A 20,695-nucleotide genomic window follows, 5' to 3' on the forward strand; every position below is an offset into this window, starting at 1 on the left:
GCAGTGAACCACAGATTGAAATACAATGCAGTATAAAGCACCGTGAAGCAGTAATTGAAAAACACACAAGCTAAGTAAAAGAAAATAAGTAATCAAAGTACAACGTATCAGAGCCCAAATCCAGTCTCTTGGGAAGTTTCTTCCTATGTGAGAGCTTCTAGCAGTCACAGTGCTGATTTAGTGACTCTAGACAGGTACTTATGCATTCAGGTCACACTTCGTTCTCTTCATTTACAGCTTCAGCCAGGTACGGTATCCTCTCTCGGCATTTGTCAGAAGTCAGACTAAGGCTTTTCAGAAGGGGTGGTTAACGCGCTCTTCAGAGCGGTATTACCACTTTGAGGGTACAACAAACGAGTTCACTGCTAAATGTGAAAACTGAAAATACACACATGTTCAGAATTATCACTAACAGCTTAGGAAAGGGGTAGGTAGTAATTAGCTCAAGCCACTGGGCTTTGCCTACCAGAAATTAATCTATTTGAAGGGGCAAGGGGAGGGATGAAGCAACATTTCTGCAGCTGTTATCTGCCGTACCCTCACCACAGGGAAACTTGAAGTGGGGACAGTCCCAGCTCTTTCTAACCCCGTCGGGAATGGTTGGCTTTAATACAGGTACTTGTTATGAAGTTGACTTGGGGTTAGTAGGGAAGTGATGCCAGGTGATTCAGAAGGGCAGGAAAGGTGACCATAAAAATGTGTTTCACTAAATTTCATGAAGTTTTACTTTTTTATTAAAAAAAAATAAAAAATCTAGGTCTTAAAACTTTCATGCAAAACTATTTCAAAATAATTTTATTACTAACCCTTAATATACCGAGTCTTAAACTATTACTTTTTAATGATGTACTGAAGAACTTGGAGGCCTTCCATTTTACTAAGCATACTTTGTTTTAAACTCCAAGACCTATGCAGCCTCTTAGTTATTTAATAATTTCAGTATTATTTTGTCCTTTTTTTTTAACACAAATGCTTTGGAATTTGCTGTTGAATGTTTAAAGAAGAAAACTTATGTCAGGTCTTTTTTTTTTTTATTATTATTTTTTAAGTATGGGAATGTCTTGGTGGAAGATGGATTTCTATGAGGCATCTCTCACAATGGTGATTTATTATTTGATGTTAGTTGGTCTCAGTCCATCTTCCTTCTGGCCACTGCATGACCCTCTGTGTAAAGTATTCTTAAAACGATGCTTTCTTGGTAAACGCTTTGGGACGCACAGGGAACGCTGTGCACAAAGCAGTGTTACGGTCTCAGAGTCGCTGGACGTGTACTCGCTTCACAGAAAAGGCCATTCCCTGGCATTAACTAGAGACAGAGCCCAGGGACTGAATGTGGATGTTGACTCACCTGATTCTCAGGTCACTGGCCAGGTGAGGTACTGTGTGTGTTTTGGGAAGATTTCTGGACCACCACGTGGACACAGGGCTTCAGTGTCCAGGCTGCAGACAGAGCTTTCCAGAGGGTGAGGCGAGTAGGAATAGGTGGTTTCCCTCGGAGCTGAAAAATCTCCCACAAAGTGCTGAGGCTCCTGCTGCACCAGAGACCAGCTCTGGTTTGCCATGAACAAACTAAGAAGCTCGCTGAAAAGAAAAAGCACTTTGCTGTAGAGAGAAGATTCAGCAGAAAGGGAAGAAAGAAGCACTGTAGGTAGTGCTTCTTTACACTAACTGTTAATGTAGTTAGTGTAGTTCGGAAGTATTCACTCCAGGAATAAATCTTTAAAGTAAACAGAAGTACTTTCAAAACACCTACAGTATCCTCTTTTGCATCAATGAAAAATACGCAGCCGCTTTGTGAAGAACTAGCTTTCACCAGCTCAAGATAACCAGAAGGTTGATATTTTTCCAACTTCCTATGAGCTTCCCAGAACTGATAGCTATAAATCTGCCAGGGGGAAGAGGATATTTCTCCTCCTTAAGTGATAAAAGCGGGCTGATGATTAATGCTGAAATGAATTGTTAAGAGACTTATTTACTTCTAATTGAGCCTACTTGTTTGGTATGTGTCCCAATTAATTCATTTTTGTTGTGACCATATTGAAGCAACCTGCACCTGTGTGACCTTCTCTTATAATTATTACCACGTGCCTCTTTTAAAGCACTGTTTCAATGATGTACTCAAGAAGCTCTGCTGAAATAACTGTAATGTTAGTACAGAGTCAGATTTTTCCATTGTTTTGAATTCGAGGATGGTAACGAAAAGAATCATTTGTTGTTCGAGTTCCTGGAGGTTAAGGGTCACGGTCCCTTAGGGGGTGGGGGCAAGGGTCTTCCATTTTTAATTTCACTAAGTGACTATTTTGAAGAGGCAGGACTTGTTTCATGACTAGAAATTTTGTAAGAACCACTGTGTTGTTGTTGGATGGTAGTACTCAGAGGTGCCTCGTAATTTCTGAGTTGTGCTGACCATTGTACACACACAAGGTCACAGGAGGAAGGAACAGGAGCTGAAACCAGGCTGGCAAATACAACCATCCATAAACTTGCTGTGTGCAATCTCAGCCCTAAATGAGGCACTGTTTGTGTTATCATTTAAATTAATTACAGTATTTGACAACTATTTGCCTAAATCACAGTAGTGAGATGGACGCCTATCTGTGAATGAGAGACTCTTCCAGACATACTAACCAGATTTGCAGTGGTAGGTGCTGCTGCCTGTACACGTGGGCATTTATTCCTCAGTGTTGCACTGGATGAAGATTTCACTGTTTTGTACCAACCTCCAAGGTAGCAGCTTAAGCTCAGTAAGATATTTTTACACTCCTGTTCTCCTTCTGTGTACTTGAAAATACCAGCCAAATGGCTTCCCTCCATCACACGTGCACCAGGGGAATTAGTTCTGGGCAGCAGTGTCACAGGCGATGCGGGATTAGAGAAGGGTGCTCTGCACGTTGCATCTTTCATCAGTCCAGTAGAAGTTGGCAGCCTTTTAGCAAAAGTCCTCATAGGTCTAAGTAGTATCACTGCTCTCTTCAGTCTCTATCGGTTTCCTGCTCCCTTCTGTCCAGATCAAAACTGGTCATGCTTTTATCTTCCTCCTGAAGCACTGTGTACGTTTTTTGTCTTCCTCACTTTCAGTCTTTTTCTCTCTGCATCTTTACAGAGTGCATTTATGTCTGTATTTTATGCTGTGTGGAGGTTTTTTGTTTTGTTTTGTTCTTTTGTACAGCAGACTCTCTCTGTCCTTGGAACAATTAAAAACACTTCTCTAAAGATAAGTGCTGTCTGTGGGTCTGAGTTTTTCAGTGGACAGCCCTCTAAACTGTTGGGGATTTTGATGCCTGAGGGCCACAGGTGCTGGTTAGAGCTTACGCCAGATGCCACCCGCTCGTTGGCATGCTGGGCTCTCTTCACTTAGCTTTTGTCTGAGCAATCTTCTGCTCTCCCTCAGTGGAAGATGCTCATATTGCAGCAGTTTCTGCATCAATAGGAAAGGGTTGGAAGTTTTCCTTCAGCTGTGAGTAATAATCCAGTGGAAAATAAACCACCAGCTCAGACCAGGTCTTCTTCATCCACCAGGCAAAAGTGGGTGATTGAAAAAGCCAAAGGAGGGGTCTCTCCACAAAATCAGAATTGGAGGCTAATGCTTTGCACTGCTCACTTGGACTTTCTCTATTTACATAATCTGGTTTAATTCTACATCTAGCTTTTAAGTATTCTGCTTTAGAATATGTATGGAATATGCTGTATGAAAGATTAACTTTCTTTCCACCACTGGGAAAGTTTCCTTTTTACATGAACTTGTGTGCCACTTTACGCTGCACATACCTGAAGTGCTGTGTTTAAATGACACCTACAGGACTCTGCTGGGTGAAATCTGAGAGTCTTTACAGTTATTAAAGTACAACTTTCCGTTTGTGTTTTTGGGCATAGAAGCAGAAAAGCTGGGGTTGGAGGCAGGAAATGGATTGCCATCTTGGAAATTTAACGACCAGCTCTTCCCCTGTGATGTGTGTGGAAAAGTGTTTGGCCGACAGCAGACGTTGTCCCGACATCTCTCGCTGCACACAGGTAAGCTGATGCTCTGTTGTTCTCTGCAGCACTGAGGAAATCCACATGTTCATCGTGGCCTGGGGAGAAGGTAAGGAGAGGAGTGTGTGTGGAAGGAGCTATCAGCTTCTTGCACCTAGAGTAGAGCCAAGCCCAGAAACAGGCCAGAATGTCATAGCAGTGGTGCACAGAGAGTTAACTAACATTTCTTTACAGCCTATCTGTAATTAATCTTTACAAAATCTACAAGTTCAAGTCTGTCCAGGTTCCAGTAGACTTGCGTGTAGACCTCAGCTGTTTAATCAAAACCATTAACACAGTTCCGAAGACGCAGCCTTTGTCTGGCCTTTTTTACATTCACCTGATGAGCTTTTTAAACATTACTTAACAACAACAGATTTGGCCTTGGTGTTTCAGATGTGGTGAAACCAAAAAGATTTAGGATCTGTCACTCACCTTTGCTCTCATCATTCACTTCTTCTGAGAGGAACACGGGCTGTTCTACCCCATACCAGCCTTCTTAAATCCGATCAGCATCAAATCCACTGAGACTAGCAGAGTTTTGATGCAGAAGATGGGCCTCGTCGGCCTGCTGAGGTGCACTGCACAAGTTAAGACTTGAAAGCAAGAATTTCTGATGCGGTGCTGAAAAATACTGTTGGCATAATGCCAGTATAAGCCGTGTCATTTAGTATAGCAATGCTGAAAAGGTTCAGATGCTCCTTGCTCCTTAGCTTTATGGGGTTTTCTTAATCCAAAGCTTCTCTATTGAATTTGGTCCCCTAACATTTGTAATATTATATTTCAAATTTAGAGCAGCAGCTCTTCAAAGGGAAATGTTGTAAAAGCTGATGTAATGTTTGGTTGTTTTATTAATCAGCTCTTCACAAAATGAAGCCTGGCATGCACAAAAAGATCGCTGCCAGGATTTAGAAATGCTTAATTTAAAATAATTTTTATTTTAACAGTTGTGAAGCAGCAAAACTTGTGTTTAATTTCTTTAATTGCTCTTTGAGTGGTTTTTTGGTTTGCTTGTGTTCAGAATTGGCCTGATGATGCAGCATTCCCTTTTCTCCCCACTCTCAGATTTTAATACAAAACCATCAACTCTCTGCAAGCGATCACATGGGCAACCTCAAGAATAACTGGGCCCAAAAATCAAATAAAAGACGCTAGGTAAAGGAAGTAGGTGTAGCTTATTGACCTGTTTCTGTACTGGCTCTGCTGCAGCTCTCAGAGCAGCAGTTACCCCAGTTTTCCAGTTTATGAGGTTTTATATTAGCTGACTACAAATGGTAGAACATGTTAAAACCAAAAACAAACAAAAAACAGCCTAGCCCTAAACTACCTCTGGATGAGTTCTTATTTCTGAGTAATTGCTGTGAACTATAACTTTGCAAAGTGCCAAGCTTCCAAAGTACCTCATTCAGGAAGTTGCTCAGAGAGACTCCAAAGAATGCATATTTGGAAGCTTTGAAAATCGCTTGCTTCAATATGAAATATACATTGAAAGTTTTCTGTTTCTTTCTCAGAAGAGAGAAAATACAAATGCCACTTGTGCCCCTATGCTGCTAAGTGCCGTGCTAATCTGAACCAACACCTGACCGTCCATTCTGTGAAGCTGGTGAGTACAGACACTGAGGACATTGTCAGCGCTGTCACTTCTGAAGGCAGTGATGGAAAGAAGCACCCTTATTATTACAGGTGAGGACCCAGACGAGGGCTGTGCACCAGACACTGGAATCTGAATGTCTTAGCTGCCTGCTAAGGCGGTGTTACAGGGCCACCCTTCTGGTGTCGCCGGGTGGAACTGCTCTCAAAGTATTTGGCTTACCCGTATTTGACTTCGAGCTAAGCAGCAAAACCCATGTGGCTGCCTTGTGCTGTTTGACTTGGATGGCCATTGGGAAGGACTGACATTTTTGGTGTGTTTTGTAGTTGTTTTTTAATGGCTGTGTGAGGCAGATGGGCTCCAAGAAGCCTCATAAACTTTTCATTTAAGTTTTGTGCTTCAAAATATCCCATTGTATACACAGATTCATGGCAAATGTAAAGTGCTGTGCTTCCAGTTGTCTCTGTTAGCTCCACTGTTTTCCGCCAAATCTATGAAATCACAGAATAAAGTTTTAAAATAATTATAATGACTACATACACATTTCCCTCCTTTGCTAGAGGTATATACGTTCTGTGACCAACATGATAAAAGAAGATCTTCAGGAGAATTTACCCGGAAACTTGAAAGGAATTGCCCAGATAAAATGGCTGTTTGGACATTCTCCTTGTATGCACTGTTGCGTGTTCTGCAAACTGTGATATGTACCCTAGTGGCCAAGCAGACTACAAAATCACTCTTACTTTCAGTCAAAATGCCAAGAGCAGATTTAATTACAAAACCATAGAAGTAAGAAATAAATAAGACCTCCTGGATTAGATTATCTAGTCCTTTCCCCTGGGAAGGCAAAATAGTGCCCTAGAGTATACGCCTTTTTAATGTTTTTGGCTTGTTTTAAATGTTAATGGCCTAATCAAAACAAGAGGAGGACTCTGCACAAAAAGTTAAATTAAAGGGTCCCTTCCGTTGCCTCTCAACATCACTCTGTTTATGCACTGGCTGTGAAATCTGTCTCCTTGCTAATTATTTGTATAGCTGATGACTGCTGTTTTCCAGTCAAGCATAAGAAATGTTTGAACCCATTTTTACTTGCTTACACTGAAACTGCCAGGCAGTTTTGCACAGGATCCCAGTTTGGCACGGGAACCATTCCAGGGCTTGAAAATAACTCCTGGAGTGTGCAGCAAGCTCTCCGTTTGTCAGTGTATCAGCCATACTAAACATCTTGGCAAGGCTGCAATGCCTCTTATTGCCCAAAGGAATCAGCTAGGTGATGCGCAGCATCTGGAATCTGTAGTTTTTAATTAACTTTATGATTATTTAGCATCATTATAGCATGTACAGGATTGTTGCATTGTGCCTGCCCTTAATCACGTTGGCATGGCCATCAGTTCAAAGGCAGTTCAGCAGACAAAAGAATTTTCCAGTGAACGTTCAACAGTGAGGAAGAAAATAAATCTGTGCAGTGAGTTTTTTCTTGCGAAAATGAAGGGAAGGGCAATGTGCTTCTGTTTGTGCTTTATTTTTTAATCCTGCTTACTCTTGAATTCCCTTCTGCCTGCAGCTGTCATGTGTGTGGGTTTGAGACAGAGATGAACGTCCAGTTTGTCAGTCATATGTCCCTCCACGTGGATAAAGAGCAGTGGATGTTCTCGATCTGCTGCACCGCGTGCGATTTTGTCACCATGGAAGAGGCAGATATGAAGGCTCATGTCAACAGCAAGCACACAGGTGATGATCCCCCTCTCCCAGCTGCAGTGATCTCTTCCCTGCTTTTTAGGTGCAACCTTCACACTTGCCATCAGCACTCTTTTTACTTTCACTGAAATGCTTGCTAATTAAGGCCTGATCTCTCAAAGCTGAAGTGAATTGGACTCCAGCCAGGCAAATAATCTGGTAGTGCAGATCAATTTTCAAGCTTAGGGGAATAAATGAAGGACTACTTAGCCTTCCTTCCTCACATCCCCCAAATCCCCTCCCTGGTTGAAGTCAGCATACATTGTTTGTGGTTTTTTGACTGGTTTAAATTTTCATCAAAATCCTGGTTTGACTTCAGAGATGATAAGGTGACTTTGAGTGCTAATTATGCATACCTGGCTCTAAGTTTGTAACACACAAAATATTGAGCTTTGGTCTTCAGTTTGTTCACCTCCACAGTCCGTCAGGTTGGAATATCATGTTGATGCCTAGCCGACACTGTGATTCAGCAATGCCTTAAATGCAACTTTATATTGAATACCAGACCAAGTCTCCTTGGTCCTGTTCACTTAATAGCCAAAGATAAGAGCAACAGCAGTTTTCAAACAAGCTCCACATGCGTAGTCCAGCTAATGAAGTCTGGAATAATTTAGGGAGAAGAAAATTAGAATGCTTTTAATTAATTTCTCTTATAACGCTAGGCAGAAGGACTTTGCTATCACAAGCTACTAATAATTGTGTTGACAATACTGAAGCTGAATTGCATCCTGCACAATTTTCCCATTGTTAAATTGCGCCTCCTTTTATCCTCCAGGGATAAAAGTGGGAAAATAGGAATATGGAGAAGGAGAAAGGAGAGTGGAATGCAGCTGTTTGTGCTTACAAATACATAAGTTAAATGTCCCTACAGAAATACTGGAATGGAAGGCCCTCATGGGATTTTGTGCCAGCACAGCTCTCAGCACTACAACACTGCTCCCATCTCCCTGCTATCTGAGGTGTTAGCGTTCCCTTACAACTCTGTCTTCACCCAAACTTAACCTATCTCTATTTCAGATGTAGGAAGTCAAGGCAAATGGAGAAATGCCATCCACATGGAAAGCTCAAAACTGAGCTGTACTCAATTGCATCTTTCTCTCATGGCTAAAAGACTGGAGATGCTGCTTGTCTTTTAAAGCCTCTCTTTTAATTATTTGTTCCTCATTCACCCTGTCAAAATGAGCCATTCAGCAAGCAGTTCAGCAAGGGCTTACACATATGGCAAATATGGAGGCAAAAAAGTAGAACGGATTTTGTGGGTCACTTGACCCCAGCCCCTTACCCTGTAAGGTTACTGAGTCATAAAAGATCTGTTCATAAGGGTCTTGGCAGATGTCTTCAAGCAAGTAGAATTGTTTCAGACCAGCTATTCCAACTGACAGGCAGCTGCAGATTTTCTGGCATTAAAGATTAGGTACCTTTCTAAAATTTCCAGCATGTGTCTTACTGATAATCAGAACACACATACTTTGTTCTTGTGCCAGAACTGTCTTCAATCTGAAACAGCAGTCCACCTCTTGCCCTTCCACCTTTCTTCGGCCCTCCCACTGTATTTATTCCTTCGTATATTCCTGGAGAACAACTTAATCCCATCTAAATGTTCGTAGAGCCTTTTCTTACAAGAAATACTCTTTTCTTACTGTACCAATCCCTCACTGTGTGTGTTCTTGTTAGAATCCCTGCTCTTGACATACACAATCACTGCCATACGTGGTGGATTTGTTGAAATGAAATAAGTAATGGTGGTAGCGTAAAACAGCAGCAGCTACTGGGAATAACTCAGACAATAACATTCTGTGATCATATTTACTTTCCTTGGAGGCTCTACCATGCTGATAGCTCATATTCATCCCATGTTCTGCTCAAATTCTTCTTTTATTTTCCTTGACTGTTTCCAACTTAAGCACTCCTCATTTGTAGCAAAAATTCTTGTTACTGGCCCTTCAGGTCATAGCCTTGTACTCTGTACTATTAAATTTCATTCCATTTCTATTACTCTGGTCCCCAAGGTCAGTGAATCTTTCTGTATGATATCCCAGTCATCCTCCCTATTGACAGCTTGGGTCATCAGATTTCATTAGTGCATTCCTACATTTTTATCTCAGACTTACTTAAAGGTGCCGCTCATGAGTTTAAAGCTGGGCACACACTGCTCTTTGCAGACGCCTCTATCAGGGGACTTTATCCTGTAGATAAAACCAGACTTTGCTAACAGTTCGTATTAACACAGCTCTGAATAAACCAACACATGGATGGGAAGTAATGATTTGCCCATCCAGTTTTTTTGACTTGCAGCAGAATACGATGGACAAGGGCTCATGCCATTGCAGACAGAATACATTCTAGGAAAAACAGAGATATACTACTGTAAACACTTATAAAATGGAAGGAGGTGAAATTATGATGCTTCCTTAACCAATTAATTGATTTCAGACTTGTTTAGAAGCAAGTTTGGATTAACTTTAAGTATAAATAATTTTTTTTTCTGAAATTTAAAACTGAGTTTTCATCTAATTTGCTGTACTAGTTATTGCTCTTTATTCCTGTTTTTCAGCTGAAGAGAGGAAGACACCCAGTGAATCTAACAGTCCATCTTCATCTTCGCTGTCAGCGCTCAGTGACTCTGCCAACAGCAAAGAAGATGCAGATGTAACTCCAAAAAATAAAGGTTCAAACAACCTGCTAGTCATTTCTGTAGTGCCTGGTACTCAGACCTCACTGAATACTGAAGAGAAGTCAGAGAAAGGTAATACCCTATTAAACAAACACAAACTGTCACCTTCTGTGCAGTAAATCCGGCCACGATATGAGGAATGCATTTTTCTCTTTTTCATTCTTCAGGCTTTGAATGCGTTTTCTGTAACTTTGTCTGCAAAACAAAAAATATGTTTGAGCGCCATCTGCAAATCCACCTGATCACACGGATGTTTGAGTGTGATGTGTGCCACAAGTTCATGAAGACACCTGAGCAATTATTGGAGCACAAGAAATGCCACACTGTCCCCACCGGTGGGCTCAAGTAAGGAAAGCAAGTACACAAACTTTTACTGTGTTAAGCATCTTTAATACTTTGGGGATAGGACAAAAGGAAGTCAACTAGAAAAGATTAGCTAAATGTCTGGGAATCCAGATTTGGGGCTTCCTTTATTTAGATAATATAAGCCCAGTCCTTTACAGTTGCCTTACAATGGCTTACATCATTATAGTAGATAGCTAGTAGTAGATCTAGTGTCCACTGGTTTTAGAGCTGTAGCAAAGTATGGCCCTTTCCCATTTCAAGTCAAATAGGAGACAGCGTGGATCCTAAAAGAATGAGGCAGTACTGCACAGAGGTGCTGTGAAACTAAGAGGGTTTTTTTTGAAGGCATTGGAGCAAAGTAGAGCACACAGCGCATTCTCTGTTCTGCACCTGGCTCAAAGAAACTAAATCCTGTATGATCTGTGCAGCTACGTATGACATCAGCTTCCCAAAATCAGATCTCTCAGTTGCTTTATAACCCTTGTAGATGCTAATGCAAAGTCAGCCCTCTCCAGCAGCTAACAATTTTGATGCTCACTGCTTTGGTTTGCATGCCACAGAATAATCTCTATTGTATAAATTAAGATGTAACAAGTAACACACTCTTAAGAAAAAAAGACCTTTTGTCTTTGGCTAGAGTGCTGCTTCTAAGGTCTTTTGGTGCAGAGCAATGTTTCTAGCGAGCGAGTGTGCCCGTATGTCAAAGTTGGACCCCTGAGGGAAGGAGTGACTGCTGGGGCCATATGCTTGCTCTCTGCGCGCAGGCAATGTGACATTATGCAAGATGTATGCCCCTGGTCTCTGTTCCAGCTGCTGCAGGAAAAAGAGGTTGGAACCACTTCAAGCCCAGCTAGGGTTCAGCACAGGACTCCCTGCTTGCGTTGCCCTGGCTAAGCAAACCAGTGTTTTCGGTGCGCTGTAACTGTCAGGTGACTGGTGCACCACGTTCAGCGTCACCCTGAGCAGCTCTATCAGTTTGCTCTGCAGTTTGTGAAACTGGTTCTGTTTGCCAGGCAGCGTCTGGTCTCCAGCTCAGTAGTTCCATGAATTGGGATCTGTGATCACTTGAGATGTGATGACTGAATCTGGGAAGAAGACCAGATTGAGAAACAAGTAGCGTGCCAGAACGACGGGATGTCTGTCTTGGATGTACAGACCAGTTGTCTAATGCACTTTGGGTTTAAGCTGCACAGAATCTGTTCTATTTACCAAGGAAAAACCATGACCTATGACTCAGACCTTCCTGACAGAACGGGCTTCTCAGTCTACATAAGTTATTCCTGCCCAGCTCAAGTAATAATGAGGTACCTTGAAAGCTGCACCTAAGAAAAAGCTCTGATTTTTTTTTTTTCTTAAGGCATCCAGAAGAGCCTGAAGAGATCTAAGTAAATTGTATTTTTGTGTCTCCTGTTTGCTGTGGGGGAAGAGAAAATAACATGATTCCTCCAGCTCCAGATCAAAATCTGAGATTCTGATCCAGAGAGCACCCAGCCCAGGAGAGGTATGTGTGTATAGACAGCTGAGTTCTCTGTTGCAATAGAGCTAATCGCTTTAGCAGCCTCAGTGCCAGGCTCCCTCTCTGGATCAGAGTACTTGATGTTGCATCAGGAAAAGTGTCTGGATGTTTTACTATCTGTTTGTCCTCCTGTATTGTTCACTGTGCTCAGGAGTCTCTCGATTATTAGCTGGATAAAATTAAATCTGTATGTGCAACCATTTGTAGCAAGGGAAAACAAACATGGAGCAAGAGGATCTCTGCTTAGAAGTAATCTTAAACGACAGAGCACAAGTGGCAGACCTGCTAAATGGTGAATGCATACCTGCGGGAGATGGAGGCATCTGTAAGACAGCAGCCAGGTGCACGAGCTCTATCTTTTTATCTAGGCTTGCTCCTTTAGCTCACGAGCTAGACCTGGCAGGCAGTATGCTTTGTTTAATGCAGCAGAGATTCCTGGCAGGTAGCTGTCTTCACCAACTTCCTCTTAACAATATGAAGCAGGAGCTGGTGTGCTTTGGTTTCGCTGGTGTCCGGGCTTGTTCAGCTCAGGCTCACTTCCAAGCTTTCAAGGCTCCAGCCTTCTCAGCCCTTCCTGGTTCAGGAACCAGGGGTGAGGCCCTTTGCCATGTCCACCCCGGTCCGGACGCTTTCTGCTGTGAGTAAGCAGAGCCCACATCCTGTTCCCCCACAGGAACAATTCCTGCTGTGGCAGAGGCAGCTGTAGGCAAGCCCTGCCAAGCACACACACCCTCTGAGCGTGGGCTAGCTCATCTCCCAGCAATGGGAATCCCTACAAATCATCCAGCAGACCAACTTTCAGCTGTTTCTAGCTGGATACCCAGCAAGCTTATTGTTCAAGGTCACATAAAAGGAATTTTCTAGGCTTTTGCTGTACATGTGGTATTACAAGTTTATTCCATCTTTACTTAAACAGCTGCTTTCATATTCGTCTGTAAGCATTCATTTTAAACCAGTTCTGAATGGACAAAATGGCAAAAGTGACTTTGTGCAAACACTAAGAATGTCATTACACAAAGCACCTGTGAGCCTGTCAGCCACTCTGCACAACCTGGCCTGCTTTGCAGAAGCCGCCCCGTGGAGGTAAGCCAGCACGATTAAGGGATGCTCCTTCAGAGTGAATCGGTGCTTCCCAAGGAACGAGCGAGCTCTGCTGCCGTTAATGGGCAAAGCTACTCTAAGTAGAGGCATGTCAAGGTCAATCAAATATTCTAAAGAGACTGTACAGGGAGGGCTAAGTGCCTTTTTTTCTGCTTTAGTAGGTCAGAGAGGGGCTGATTGTCGGGGTTAACCCAGGAATGCAGGTCTTCCAGCTGAGTGACTCCTCTTTTTTCTCCCTGCCCTTCCCTGCTGTGTTGCCAGGTGCCCGTTCTGCATCTACTCCACTAACCGCCCCGCAGCGATGGAGTGCCACCTGAAGACTCACTACAAGATGGAGTACAAGTGTCGGATCTGCCAGACAGTGAAAGCAAATCAGCTGGAGCTGGAGATGCACATCCGAGAGCACCGGCTTGGCAACCATTACAAGTGCGACCAGTGTGGCTACCTGTCCAAGACGGCCAACAAGCTGATTGAACACGTGCGTGTCCACACTGGCGAGCGCCCTTTTCACTGTGACCAGTGCAGCTACAGCTGCAAACGCAAAGACAATCTCAACTTGCACAAGAAACTGAAGCATGCTCCACGCCAGACTTTCAGCTGCGATGAGTGCCTGTTCAAGACTACCCACCCTTTTGTCTTCAGCCGCCATGTGAAGAAGCACCAGAACGGGGACTGCTCCGAAGAGGAGAAGAAGGGCCAGTATTCAACCTCCAAGGAAGCCAGTCCACTCCTACCAGTGAACAGCTCCAGAAACCTCCTGTCACCCCTCTCAGTTATGTCTGCCTCCCAGGCTCTGCAGACAGTGGCTATGTCGGCTGCACACAGCGGTGGGGCAGAGCCAAACCTGGCGGTGAAAGCCTTGGCCATCAACGGCACTTCCCTGTGCTTTGATAAATACTGGAACTCAGAGTTTGCCCACCTTATTCCTTTAACAATGTTTTTCCCCAAAAACCACTACGATCTCACATTCCATCCACCCAGACCTCAGACTGCACCGGGAGGTGCCTCTTCACCTAAACACTCCTTCCTTGCCTATCTTGGACTAACAGAAAGGGCAGAAACTGTCTGAGGGCAGTTCCATTCTGTACCAAAAATACCCTGACAAACCCAGCAGGTATACATACATTGCTGCAAACCGTAGACCGAAGAGGTAACGAACACTTGTACTATACCATTAGTAAGGTTTAGAAAATGGCTTTGTGTATACTTATTGCATTGACATGAAAGCTGCTTTATTAAATCTTCAAGAGGTGACCTACTGCATACTTCTACCTTCAGAGGCATGTTCCCAGTACTCTTATCTAAGAAACTATTTTGTCTTGTTAAGCTGAAAAAGAGTGTCCTTAATGGCAATCAGCACTTGTAAGATTACATATTGATGCATTTTATTTTTGGTCTTCGTGTGCGTGTGGGTGTGTGAAAGAGAGTCTGTCTGTAGCGTGCCATGACACTGCTTTTGCACATCCCTTGTCTTGGCTTATTTAATTATTATTTTTCCCCTTTGAACACACTTGCTCCTTCCCTGCACTCTGTGCCCCCCTGAACTGTAGAGTTGTGGCAGGAGTAACTCTTGGTTCAGGGTGGCCTGGTGCATGATTTCAGTGCTGCCTGCAGCTTCCTTTAGTTGTTTGCTGCCTTGTATTGAGTTGTCAAGGTCTGAGGATTTTGGGTAGAGCTGATAAGGAAGAAATGGCTTTCAGCACGGCAGGGTGACAGTATGATGATGAAAGGTGTGTGTGTGTGTGTGTGTATACACGCACATGCACATGCAGTGTATGCAGTCTACACACCCACACAGCAGGCCCAATTCTTCTCAGCTGTTACGCAGGTATAACAAACACCTGAGCCTGGGCCATAGCATACATCTTATGTTTTAAAAGGGCATATAAATATTATGTATAGATATATATATGCTGTATTATGCAGTGGTTACCTTTTAGTTTGCAGGAACAACTTGTATAACTAGAAATCTATGGTGGAAAAAAAATCCAACAAAGGGGATTTTTACAAAGGGTATGGATAAATTCTGGGTATAAATACTCAGACTAAAAAAAAAAAGGCAGATTTGCACAGTGCTTTAGTCTTGCACTAGTTTGTTTCTCACTTGCAAAAAAAAAAAAAAAAAGGAAAAAATTCTGTGGGATGAAGGTAATATGACTGTATATTTGAAAAGGTACCAGTAACTTCTTTGAAATATAAAGCTATAAAAAAGATACTGTTTGAACCATACAGTTCTCTTTTATACCCTCACTATTTCAATTGTACTTGCAGATTCTATGGTCCTATCAATACCCTCTATGTTATTAGTAATACTTTATTCTTTTTTGTTAATGGCTGATAGAGTGTACACTGCTAGGAAGCTAACTTTATACTTATTTAATGCTCTTACTTTGTGGTCATTAAAATGACATGTTATATGTAGCACTTTATTGCAGGAAGAAGCAAATGTGGATTGGTTGTATAACCTTTGTTAATCTCAAAATGACAACAGCAATCTTAAAGAAGAAAAGCTGACTGTTAATTGATTTGTTTCATAGACAACTTAATATCCAGGAAGAAAGATCAGAATTAAAAATATTCTGCATTAAAATTGGAAGTATAAAATACGAAGCATTTCAGAATTATCGCATGACTTACAGGAATGCTTTCTTACTGGATTATCATTTTCCATGGTGTCTCTCGGAATTGGATCTCGCTGTCTTTCACCAGGTATTGGAGATGTCTGACTTAGCTTTTTTCAGTCCCCCCTCTCCCTCCCTTGGCCAAGCCACTGTAAGAGATGTGCTGAGGCGCATCTGATGTGCTACCCATCCACCCTCATGCTGTCCTGAGGCAGCTTCTTCTACAGGTTGTTGTGGGATGGAGAGATCCTGACAGACCAGTTGGAGCCAGTCCCTTGTTTGTGACAGCACTAATGCAGTGCCCCAGTTCAGGAAGGCATTTCTGGTCCACAAAGGCTCTGAGCCATACACGCAAGTAGAAACATAATCTCAATCTTCATTACTTCTTAAGTGAAGCATGTGTAGAAATACTTTTTGATGCAAAATTTGCATCATTTAATCTGTGAGCAAGATTCCTACATTTGTTTTGCACTGGGATGGCCAAACATCCTCCACTGTCATGACCAAACTCTCCCTGTTCGGGGAGTACATCCTGATCTGTGCACTCCTGTTTAACATCCTGGAAGCTATTTACAAGGGGAGACATCCAAAAGAGTAGCCAGTTATTGTTTGGAATTATTAATTGAAGGGCAGAGAAGTCCCACCATTTTGTTTACATTCCAGCAGACAGTTTTGGTTCTAACGAGCATGTGGCAGTTCTGTCTGTCTACGCAGTAAAGAAAAGCCATCTGTTCCAAAGCATGTATAAACCTTAGAAAACAATGCAAGTAACTCAGGGCCCTGTTTGCCATGCTTTACTCCATCAGAACTCCTGGCAACTCCGCTGGGAGTACAGACAAAATAGAAAGTGCTCTATTAGTAAATACACAAAGCAAAAAAAAAAAAAAAAAAAGGCAAAAAAAAAAAAAAGAAAAAAGAGTATCTCAACAGCATGAAATATGCAATCTGCATCCGGAAACTATACCAGTTCTATACAATACGCTCAGCTCATCTATCTCTGACCCCACCATAGCAGAGGAAACACTTCCAACTCAAAAAGCTTATTTTTCAAACCAACAGGTAAAGTACAGCTGTCTAGGAGGAGGAAGTACAAATATTGCTAGGCTACTTTCTGTAACTCAAGCTGCAATGTAATTAGGGCTGGAACTTCCAAGAAGGAGCTGTCAGCATACAAACGCCATGTGTTCAACGATGGTCCACTGTAGCAGTATCTGACATAGTAATGTTTAATGTACCTGGGAAATTTGTTTAGCACTTTGGAAAGGATAAATTCATTCTTTCTGGTAAGTTATAGAAGTTTTCTCTGTAAGGAAAAGTGTGTTAGGAGGTTTTTATTTTTTTAAGAAAAAAAGAAAAACGGTATTTATCAGAGCTCGTGCATATTAAAATAATTGGTTTGCAGTTTCAAGACTAAAGAAAGGAATGTTCTCCAGAGATACCCCTTCCTACTATAAAGACCAACAGTTCTGATAAATTCCCCCCACCATGAAGCTAATTTCATACTGGTTTATCCCTATGCATTCTTTAATGAAAGGTAGTGTGTTTTTCCATTCAGTAATTCAGTTAAAGTTCTCAGTACTTTTTTTCTTTCTTCTTTTTTTTTTTTTTTAACTTGTATTATGTTCAGATATCCTTCTGTCAAGGTTTGTGTACATTAATAAAAATTTGTATTGTATAAAGCTTTTTGCATTATAAGGCTGTACAGGGTCATTTTGACAGTAACTGGTATATTCCTTTGCATCTTATGTTGCATTGCCAATTTCTAGTGTATCCAGTTTGGAAGTACAATATACTCTAATTAAAAAGGTTGGCTATACCCTTAGTTTCTTTTTTCTTTTCCTTCCTGGCTTATTATAGACCTTAAGTAGATTTTAGGGTTGATTTACGGGGGGAGGCATGGAGGAGTATTCTCCAACAAGACAAGTTGATACACGGAAAAGAGGTAAGATGTTAGCAACAATTTAAATCAGACAGGAAAGCAAAGATGTTATTGGCCACATTGAACACAAAAAGATACTTAACGTCTTAAGAAAAAGTTTATAAACGCTAACCAAGGGGAAAAAAAAATGGGTATGCATTAGATAAAAATTATCCATTAATAAAAATTAATGTTAACATTCAATAAACCCAGATTGTCTTTTGCCCTCAGCTGGGACAGCGTTAAGGTCTAATCAATTGAAAAAAATGTATTTTTCTACTGGGAGAGGGATGTTAATTTCCAGGCCTTCTATCAGTACCTGGTAGAGAATGCAGTGCTGTTACTGCTCGTGTGCTGAATCCACTGGTCCTCCTTTTGCTGGTGACTGCTTATGTGAAGGGAAGGCTTCTACAGCGTTGACATTAGAATGGTAAGTCGACTGTGTTCACACAGAGACGCTCTTTCCTCTTGTGATGTAAAATGAAATTCTGTTGGTTTATTGTTGTTGGTTTGGTTTGGTTGTGTTTTCTTTTCTTTTTTTTTTTTTTTTTAACTATAGTTATCCTAGCAATTAAAAGCTGATCATGCGAGTTCTTGGGTTTGATTTTGAAAGATATCTCAAGAGATTGATCCACCAGATGCAGATTGTATCTTGATGGTTTTAAAACAGTAACTGTAAATTGTTACAGGTCTGTTGTAAATGACAGTAACTGTTAGGTGAGTTGAGAAAAAGGTTTCAGAGGTTGGTTGAAAGGTTCAGTCCAAACAAGCAGAGAATGTGTACAGTGAGTCAAAGAGCATCTGGGCTGGCAGAGGGAGAGGGGACACGTTTGGTTCTCAAAGTGTTTGCATCCCTGTGGCCCGACGTGTAGCATGCAGTGCTGTGGTACTGCCCACTTTCTCTTCCGAAGAGAACAATTTCTCTAGGAATGGCCAGAGCAGAGGATTGAATTGTCCTGCCTGGACACACAGTCAGCTATCAATTAAGTCAGCTAGCAAGTCCTTTAGTTGCTCCCGACATTGTGTTTTACTGTTAGCTTTCTTTTAAATGATCAGGCCAAATCTCAACCAAAATATCAGCTGTCCTGTTAAGCTCCACCCCTAGCTCCCCCCACCCCACCTCCTCCAAACCATGTTTCTGTATTTGTGACAGAGGAACCTTATCTGTACCCAAAGAGAGGTATTGGTGGCACATATTTATGCAATAAGGAGCCACTGTCCTTTCCAGCAGGTGGCTATAACATGCATGTAGATCTGCACAGTGTTAATCAATTAACTCAGGTTTCCCTGAACTGTTTTATTTTTCTGATATATACACACCGATATACATTTGTGCGGTCATAGAGAACATCTCAGTTTGTGTCTAGACCCACTCCAGATGGCAAGAACTGCCCTCTTCACATTCTGCAGCTCCATATATTTTGAATATGCCATCTACGTTAATTTAAAAATATTTAAAAGTGGAAAATTTTTGATTATTTCAAAAGTTTTGTTATTTCTTATGATCTTGCACCTGCCATAAGTCCACCAGAACAGGGCTTAAGGCAGAGACTTTGAAAAAAAACTCAAAGACAGAAACTCAACCGTAGAGTGATTTTTGTGCGGGATGGCGTCATTAATTCAGAGCCATGTTTTAAAATATGTGTTGTGTTAAAAACATACCAGTTGTGCTCCTAACAAACAGGCATCTGCATTATATCATCTGCCATCATATCTGCTGCTAATTGGTTTCCTTGTTGACAAGTCTCGTCAGAAAGGTTAAGTACTGGCTGTAAAAGCAATCTAGCCTCTTGCCCGTGGGGTCAGAGCTCAGGCAGACTGTGCAGAGCCCGCACAGCCTCTTCTCTGCTATATATTTTCGGAGAGCTAATAAAGCGCCAGCACAATCACTCGAAGCGGAGGTCTGCCCAGCACGGCTTTGTCTGTGGAATGGCAGTAAGTGGAACGCCATCTTCTCAGCACAGAGGCACTTGAGTAGCCTGCGAGGGGAAGGTGCGTGGTCTTTTGCAATGAAGTTTTTGAAACTAAGGTAGCTGTTTTGAAACAGCTAATTCTGGACGTTGGGAGCCAGGGCCTGAGTGTCCAGCAGAAGCCCCTGGAAAAGGGATGGGCGTGGATTTAGTGCCTTGAGGTCATACCCCAGCAAGATAAGCATCTTCAAGGTGCCTCAGCTTGAGCAAGCAGTTCGATTTATTAGTCACTTTTTAAAATCCTGTCTTCAGTCACCACCTGGGCCTAAGGAACCTGAGGGAAGGTTGCGGGGGACGGCCTGCTGCCCACTTCAGTGGGAGGAGGACACGTCAGCTGGCGGACAGCACTTCTAAAGAGCCTTGACTGGCTTGGTGCTGGAAGTCACACGTGTTTTGGCAAATCTAGGCTGAGTTAACAGGTTACATCTGAAATAGCGCAGAATTCTACTTGGCTTGTGGGCTTGTTGTGTGCCTCTTGGGAAAATAATGCTATGTACACCAGGAAGCCAGCCAGTTGCTGGATACCAGGCACCACATCAGAAATGCAGCTGCTGTGCTGCCACATGTGCACAACAGCTGCCTTTTGAAGAACCTGGCTGTGGATATACTTACATGTATGACCCTCTTAAGTACCTACTGAGGAGAGAAGAGAGAGGGAGAGAAGAGAAAGAGAGGGAGAAGAGAGAGAAGAAAGAGAAGAGAAAGAAGAGAGAGAGAGGAGGGAAAAGACAGAGACAAGAAAGACAAGAGAAAGAGAAGAGAGAAGAGAGATGAGAGAGAGGGAGAAGAGAGGAGAAAGAAAAAAAAAGAGGAAGATGAGAGAGAGAAGAGAAACATGATTCAGAGCAGGCACAGAACAGTTGCAAGGGGCACCAACAGGAAATTTTCCATTAAGTTAAAAAACAAAAAGCAAAGAAAAAAGAAACACACCAGCAACAACAGTAAAATGCAGTTGTAGACAGAGGCATATGGGAGAGTAAAAAGTGATAATCTGGCATTTCTTGTGCAGCCACATGGAGGTTCTGCAACCTATTTCCCTACTTTAAGGCTGTATGAGGGAAGTTTTTCATACTAGCTTAAAAAAAATAAAACTGACTGTTCCATTTCCCTCCCCCTCAACTGTGATTAAAATAAAACACATTGCAAAACTCTGGGGGGGGGGGGAAATACAAAAAAGAAAAAAAATCACTTTCCAATTTAGCACGAAGAAG

The 20,695-nt window shown here is 42.2% G+C and overlaps 1 protein-coding gene across 7 annotated transcripts in view; it reads left to right on the forward strand.

The window, feature by feature from the left end:
• The window catches only part of ZNF827 (zinc finger protein 827), a 103,244-nt gene extending 85,321 nt beyond the window's left edge, over positions 1 to 17,923 (forward strand). For 2 of the 7 annotated variants that reach the window (XM_082759848.1, XM_082759850.1), the window contains 6 exons: positions 3,874 to 4,011; positions 5,523 to 5,694; positions 7,167 to 7,333; positions 9,894 to 10,085; positions 10,181 to 10,358; positions 13,237 to 17,922. In XM_082759848.1, the coding sequence (XP_082615974.1) occupies positions 3,874 to 4,011; positions 5,523 to 5,694; positions 7,167 to 7,333; positions 9,894 to 10,085; positions 10,181 to 10,358; positions 13,237 to 14,044 (1,655 nt within the window). In that variant the 3' untranslated portion in view covers positions 14,045 to 17,922. Of the gene's footprint in view, positions 1 to 3,873; positions 4,012 to 5,522; positions 5,695 to 7,166; positions 7,334 to 9,893; positions 10,086 to 10,180; positions 10,372 to 11,715; positions 11,860 to 13,236 lie in introns of those variants that run through there. The other 5 variants (XR_014317454.1, XR_014317455.1, XM_082759849.1 and 2 more) reach the window with 5 other exon arrangements.
• The last annotated feature ends 2,772 nt before the right edge of the window (positions 17,924 to 20,695 follow it).

The sequence above is a fragment of the Aythya marila genome (genome assembly GCF_965140915.1).
Source record: "Aythya marila genome assembly, chromosome: 4".
Classification (NCBI taxonomy): domain Eukaryota; kingdom Metazoa; phylum Chordata; class Aves; order Anseriformes; family Anatidae; genus Aythya; species Aythya marila.